This window comes from Sprattus sprattus (assembly GCF_963457725.1).
Source record: "Sprattus sprattus genome assembly, chromosome: 13".
NCBI classification, from domain to species: domain Eukaryota; kingdom Metazoa; phylum Chordata; class Actinopteri; order Clupeiformes; family Clupeidae; genus Sprattus; species Sprattus sprattus.
Window position 1 is genome coordinate 7,831,549 of NC_137911.1, and position 7,967 is coordinate 7,839,515.

Below are 7,967 nucleotides of genomic sequence, written 5' to 3' on the forward strand. Positions count from 1 at the left end.
GCGACCACTGTCAAGTCATCAGATCCAGAACTTGAAATCTCCTCTCTGAGTGCTGACCTTGAGGAGGCCGATACGCGACTGATTTTGCACTGCATCCATGCTCCTATGGATACAATAGTCGTGTTAGCGCCGGACACAGACGTGCTTCTTCTACTTCTAGCACATCATGATAGAATCGGATGTACCCATCTCTACATGAAAGCTGGGACATCAAAGGATCCAAATTATTTTCCAGTATGTATGACATTCGCAAGTTACTATCTGATGATCAAGTGGACACACTCCTTGCCTTCCATGCCATCACTGGCTGTGATAGTGTGCCTCAGAAAGAAAACAGCTTGGCAAGTGTTCGAGCAACATTACACCGATCTTACTGGCCTTGGGTGTACTAAGGGATGCCTCAGCCAACGCTGCAGGTATGTGTATAGGGGATGAGCAGATGTTGATCATTGTGTACAAGATTGGAAACTGGTAGAGAACATCAGCCTGTCAGACTGCATACTGCTGACTGTTTGTTATCAGAAGATATTGAACAGATAACCTGATAGTTGTGAGCCTATAACTAAGGGAAAAAAGGAACAAAGGAATACAATAATTGTAAGGATAACTGTAACATGTATTCCAATGTACTTCTACTTGTACTGGTTGTAATCTTTCTATTCTATTCTATTTAGAAAGAGTCAAATGGAATGTATAGACGCATGCAAATGCAGGAAACATGACAACACGTGCCAGAACACTGAAGAGGACTGCGAATAAGCTGTCACTGTAACTTCTACTGGGATATAGTTCAATGAATAAAACCATGACCTATGGATCTTCCTGTTTTGGGATCTTATTGATTGTTTGTACATTTGACCTCCAAATCAAAATACAAAATAAGTAAATGTAGCCTTATTACTATTAGTAGTTCAGTTCATTAGTATTCATAGCAGTTATTCATAACAACTTTTGCATTTCTTTGCCATATTTAAGCTGTTTCTTCACATTACATCTCATATCTGGTATGGCATCGAATTGCCCATGTAGGAAAACTTACAAAAGCCCATTTGATTTATGTTTGTACCTTGTTTAGTCAAAACGATACACTGAAATAATACATTTCAGACTGGCGGTGGTGGCCATATTGGATCTCAATTTTGAGGCATTTTTGAGCTTCATATACAGCAGATTTGGATTCAGCACCCCTTAATACCCTTAGAAATGTTGTATAATATAAATAGTCACAAAATGCCTTTGGGGATCTGATTTTGTGAAAATTGACCCTGTCTAAAACACATGATAGCAGCAGGCCACCTGCTTGGCTGCTAACTAGACTCAGATTTCACTCTCCACTGATTCTGTTTGTCCTGCGTCCCCAAATCTCTGTGCAGAGATCCACTGAAAGCTTTCAGCACAAATCCATTAATGTCACCTGTGGTTGGTGGAGATGCTCATATTGCACTAACCAAAGGTTTTAATGTGGAGGCTGCACATGCTAATCAAATCAATTCAAGAGTGAGCCATGAAGATAGACAGCACACATAACCCAATCCATTATTTGCCATGTATCAATATCGACAACAGAGCACAGAATGTTTTTTTTCTGGTGTGAAGGACGAGTAATAGAATGTCATCTTATAAAACATCCCTATGCACTGCTGCAAACACTTGAAGACATCCAAAACATGTGCATTAATGTGAAAGTGTGATTTAATTAGGAATTCCAACAATATCTAGAACATTTGGGGCACGTCAATGTGAACTGTTTTATCAAACAATTTCTAAATGGATTAACCTCAAATTTAAATTTGCATGCAAGTTGGACCAAAAACCAAACATTGGTTTCCACTTTCTTCATGGTAAAATCAAGTAAACTTGCTCTGAAACAAACTGAATATCCACATAATTTCAATCTTACCATTCAAGCTAGTTATGTCCCGTAAAAACCTCTGTGATGTGCCATCGTCAAACATACGACACAGAACACAATATACTGAGTTTCGAGGAGGTATAAATGTGTTAATATTTCAGCTTGAACTCTGACCTTTGAAACAAATCTTTAGATTAGCTTTTCATAGTTTTTCTGTAAACATTCAAAACTAATCCAGTGTATAATGCATTCTTAAAAGATTCTGTTGTTTAGTGAAATATATACAAATTCAGCATTAATCCAAGCTTATTGTGAGACATTCCTTTTTTATTACTTTCAGCCTCACAGTTGTTTAGTAATAGAGGAAATAAGAATGAGTTACAAATAAGTACGTTAATACATACTGACCTCTTCAAATAGAGAGATGAAAAAATATAGTGCACATCCCAGACAGATGCACCCACAATGCACAATGGAGTGAGTGGGCTCCGAGAGTAGGGGGCAACTCTAGTTTTCACAGCTCTATGCTTGAAAAGTAGTTTGGAGAACAGAATACAGACCAGCTTGCTGGACTTCAAGTGTGTTACATCTAAACATGGTTACATTATAGAAACTCCTAAATGCTCTCCCAAATGTTGCTTTCGTTCTCCCCTTGTTTTTCCCCTCAGGCTCAACCTACTAACATGGATGTAGTTACATTGGTGAGCCCATCGAGCAATAATCTTTTTTTTTTTTTTTTTTTTTTTTTTTTTTTAAGGATGGACAAATATTTGGTCACAGTTGTAGTCCATTTAGAACAATTATTGTATTACAACGGGAAATACTGGCTGAGATCTACAAAGAGCCCATAATCAACATCACATTATCTGCAACAGCAGGTAGTGTGCTTAGCGTTACACCTTTCATTGGTCAGACATACCACAAAAAATCCCAATGCCCTTTTACAAATTAAAAACTAAAGAACCTAGATCATCTATCCAGGTTTATCTGTACCTGCATTTCTGTATTTTGAACATAGGTCCATATAATCGAGCTAACAAACCTTTTCTGGATTAGTGTGTTGGATAGAACGGTCAAAAGACTTAATGGCGTGTCGTAGTGAGGTAAATGGCAGTGTTGGATCAATGCTAATCAATCACAAATGTCATGAGTTAGATTTGTCTGGGACAAAAGAGCTCTTTTTCTAAAAAGCTCTTGATTCTGGACTCTTTATTGTTGCCTTTTTAAATGAATTTAAGTCCTATGTGCTCATGTATGAGGTTGGTGAAAGTAAAGACTTTAGAGGGGTGGGGTAAGGGGCAGGTCACTGCATTAAGACAGAGCAGATAGTTAACTGTGGTAAAAATGGATTAGGATTTGTTCTCCCCTTTAGTAACGTGCGTCGCCCCTCACTCGTCCGCTCTTCTGATGCCGTGGCGGGTCAGGAGCAGGCTAACGGAAAAATCCCAGCTTCTCCCTCAGCCACTCCTCAGTCAAGTCCTCTGTGTTCCTGATCTCAAACACCTGTCCAGGTGACACAGACAACCAGAAGTGATGTTCATGCGCTTATAAGGAGCACCCCTTCTCCACCACCACCATTAACTTCCATGCTACTAAAAGCCCTGACACAGTTATCAACCTCTATAAATGGAACGCTCCCTTGCAGGCAGCACAGAGGCCCATGAGAGTGAAGTAGACGTCCTGGAATCAGAGGGTAGCCAGTGAGTCTGGCTAGTCCCGACTGTGTTCTGAAGTGTCCTTGAGCAAGACACTGAACCCTAAATGGCTCCTTCCGTCCAGAAATAGGCCTTGCATGGTAGCCTCTGGCATTGGTAGATGTAAGACATGAGTAGAGAAATGCTATATATATGCAACTCATTTACTATTTATGCAACTATATTTGAAGAGGCAGTGCATTGCAACATCACACATGATGGCTTTAGGAATCATGTTTGCCCACCCAAACTCAGAGACGCTGGTCAACTGAGGACAGCGATTCAAATTCGCTTTTTTGTGATGTACATCATTTTGTCTATTCTTCTGCCATCAAATGTCCCAATGCAAAAACATAACACATTGACATTTTGGAAGGAACGTTTCTTTTGGTTGCCTCAACAATGTAACAACTTTAAACCATTTGCAATTCCCAAGGGTTTTGCAGGGGCTAGCCACCTGCAGCATCTTAGCAGATGTTAAAGTCATCGTAAATCCTTAAATCTGATTCCCCAGATATAAATCTGACACAAAGGAAAGATGTTGATATAATTCATGGAAGACGTCACGTTTCATACAAAATGCAAAAGGTTACCTTAGTTAATTCTACAGTTTGAACCAGTTTGTTTTTGCTCCCAGCATACATCATTTGTTGCTCTGGTTTGCAACCTGTGAAATGAGATATGTAAATACTGAGCAGTCATATTTCATTAAGTCAGCCGTTCTGAAAAGGTCTAAATGCAGTGGGAAAAATGAACCAAAAATGTCTTAGTTGGCAAAACCATGCTGAACCATCACTTATTTTTAGGCATGGTGCAATTATTGTTTGGATTCAGGTGTTATTGTGGAGTAAATTATTTTCTTTCTCTAGTGAAAATCAATCACTAATGTGACTACAAGTCTGTCATGAAAGGTTAGTACATTCTCACAGTGACAAATGGTAGAATTCAATCAAACATTAATCTGCTTTATGAAGTAAATTCAGTTGTATTAGACAGGTGAGATGAAGAATAACTGCTGACACTAAAAAAGGTAATAGACTTCATGGTGATGAGATACTTACCAACAGGACTTGAAAAGATGAAGCAGAGAGGGTAGGACACTCGCCCATCATCGTGCACATACTTATAGCTGTAGACCACAAACGTACCTAAGGGGTTAAGGAGAGAAAACACTCCCGGAAAAAACAGAGACATACACTGGACACAGGACCAAACAGACTCCAGCCCAGCAAGCCTGATTGAGCACAACACTGTCACTTGCATCAACCCATTAGGGTAAGCACTGGATGGTTGGAAAGAACACTGTGGGTGGGTACCACATCGGAACAGGGTTGAGAAGACCCTGAAAAAAATCAGGATAATATATATATATGTATATATATATGCAGTGACCAACTCTCCAAATAAAAGGATATCTTGGTTGTCTTTCGGGGAGTTCATCCTTCAAGTCATCAGGAGTGATGTCCTACAATAAGAAGATGCCAATAAGTTGTTTGGAATGATTGTGGTGAGTTAAGTTTAATTCATAACCTGTGACAAAAAAAGCATGTCTTTTGGATGACAAACTGAAATATGGAATAAAAGTCTTGACTCAGTTAAACTATGTGAGGTATGACTGGTATAACTTTTTACATTTTTGTAGAGTTCTATCAACTTCCAGACTCATATCATACTGAACCGGATGTCTTCCAAGCAGAGATTTGTTCAGTCAGAGTTTATGGATGCCACATGCCAAACTTGATGGTTGAAAAAGATCAGAGCAACCCACAACATTCAGAATTTATGTCTCAAATCTCATTCTCATCCTTTGTAATCCATTCAGAATCAGATTGCAGTATTATGTGTAAAATGCTAATGCCTTGTGTAATATCCTAATATCTGTCAACTCAATGGGATGTCAACTCTGGGTGTACGCCCTAATTTTACTGAGGCTTGCTGGCTGGATAGTCACCCACTTTGTGTCAAAACAGAATGCATATAAGTAGCTTAGAGCGCCAAAACATTCCAGCAACTTGCCTCATGTTCCTCATCAAGGATTACCAGCTGTCGGTCCTTGTCAATCTTCACTGAAATAAAAATAAAGAAAAAAGAGCAGCATTATAACACCGAACCCTTATTGACAATTACATAATACAGTTTATATTAAGCCATCCATTCATTGAACAACTATTATAGCAATATAAGCTTTACATACATGCATGCATAAGTTGGCCACGATACTAAGTTGTGTTGGCCACAATGCACTGTAATATGTCCTACCATGTGACACAAATGCAGTGAAGCCATAATAATGGAAACATGAAAGGAATGTCACTGTGTGCCTACAGGGGAGCTTCAATTTCCCCTTAGGAAAGTGTAGCGCACACCCATGTTTAAATAAGTGTAAATATGGATTATGAGGTAAAACTCTGAAGAAAAATAAGAGATGGTTATAAGCTACTGTTTTAGTGTAAATGTCATCTCAAGCTACTGTTTTAGTGTAAATGTGATCTCAGTGGTATGGATATGCAGAGCAAAAAGAGAGAACAGACCAAATTAGAAGACTTCAGGGATAACTTACTGATAATGGCGGCATTGTTGGTCTCCTTTCGGAAACGAAACTCCCGCAATTTTTTCACCAGATCCTCATCAACATCACACACAACCAATGATTCACTCTGTGGGTGAAAACGTTTTCAAGTTTTTCAATGACAACTGCCACTCAGGTACACCCTATTTGCACAAACACCATAGAACTGCTTCTACCTCTGGCTGACTTTAACACATCACAGACTAATCCTATACTACAACATCCAACCCTCAAATACCTGATTCCCTTAGGGATTTCACCTGACAGATGCAAAGGATCTCAAATATATGTCTTAAGAGTAGACTTCAACAGGGACATTAGACTTCTTGTCCTAAAAATGGAAAAAAGCCCAAACCACTTTCCTTCTGGAACTTAAATCAGTATAGCTAACTCTTTCCACCTCTTGAGTGCTCTTCACGCTACATTTCAGCAAGTGATCAAGGCCAGACGTTGAGTTTTCGTTTAGTTAAAATAACACTGTTGATGTATATTTAATGTTACGGGATGTCCAAATACTTTCAGTAAAACTCAAAAAACACGTAGTGATTGCAAACACAAAGGGGCTTGATAAACTACACCGTAATTTCTAACCTGTTTACAATTTAAACCGATGAGCTGTCATTTGTTGATGACAAATGAAGTGCCTTAGATTAGAACATTAAACTCAATATGTAAAAGGACTGTCCCTATTCAATTGCAGGCTACACGAGTGTCACAGTATTGGTTACCAATTCGGACAGTAGAAAACTGATTATAATAGACGTTGGTTGGAGATATGTTTGATTCTCCCGATGAGATCAATGATCCAACGCTGTCTAACTATGTAGCCTGTTCCACGTCAATGTGGGCTCACGTTGCCTCCTCTGTGGTTTGCAAGACCTCTCATTGTGATGATCCTAGATTTTAGCTACTATAATTCCTTTGTTTCGCCACAGACCAGCGGGCCATTTTAGAATTGACGAATTATTAAAAACACGGTCAGTGGCCGCTTGCGCTTGAAAATCAATTCCTTTTTGCTAGTCACATGGATGTGATTGTGCATGTCCCTAGTTCACGAACAGGTTTTCGTTACTTGCGTTTCTCTAGCTACATGGCAAAGTACAGGAAATGAGGATTTCTTGGACGGTATGGCAGGTATGTCTGCGAGCAACACTTACGTAAAAGCATTCGCAGTTCACAAAACGTGGCCGAAATTACGACTAACAAAAATGAAACAGTTGGCTACTGACATATATTTACAGCCAACTTTCTCCCTACTCGAAAGATGCCGGGGGAGGGCTATGCTAGCTATGCTATCCGCTCCGTGCATTGACATGTTGCAGCACATCACAATGAATTGGGTGGAACTGCATATTTGTCTGGGGAATATGGAGCAGCACAGACACACGACAGTCTAGCGCACACATAAACAAACCCCCCAACGCAACGCCAGCATGATGAACGCCCCAAGACTAGCCAAACTACACACACAGTAATACTTTTTAATTTGTTTACGTCGTATTTCTTTATGTAGTTCCCACTTACCATTTTCGCGAAGCGCACTCAGATTGTGAGGACCTCAACAGTGTACTGTAGTTTTTTCAGCAAAGTCTTGTGACTCTATTCTGACCAATCCCAGTTCTTATCCACTCCCACCGCCACCACTTCCCACACTTCCTCCGCCACCACTCCCCACACCTCTCCCGATCTGACAGACAAGGTTTATCATAGTCAGAGTTAGATGTTGGCACGCTAAGGAATGTCCACACCATTGCAGGCTAGGCTTTAAACCTTTCTGTGACTGATGTGGTCGGGCAGTGAAGCTGCTGGGGGAAAAAAGGACATGACGAGAAGAGCTCTGAAGTTAGGGCCT

The 7,967-nt window shown here is 39.9% G+C and overlaps 1 protein-coding gene across 1 annotated transcript; it reads right to left on the reverse strand.

Annotated features, from left to right (window-relative positions):
* Positions 1-1,259: 1,259 nt before the first annotated feature.
* Positions 1,260-7,697, reverse strand: gmfb (glia maturation factor, beta). Its single transcript, XM_080850089.1, has 7 exons — positions 7,640-7,697; positions 6,107-6,203; positions 5,563-5,612; positions 4,962-5,011; positions 4,608-4,690; positions 4,140-4,213; positions 1,260-3,355 (listed from the first exon to the last, which is right to left on the reverse strand). Exons 1-7 carry the CDS (start codon positions 7,640-7,642, stop codon positions 3,284-3,286), a joined length of 429 nt encoding a protein of 142 aa, XP_080706215.1. The 5' UTR covers positions 7,643-7,697; the 3' UTR covers positions 1,260-3,283.
* Between the last annotated feature and the right edge of the window lie 270 nt (positions 7,698-7,967).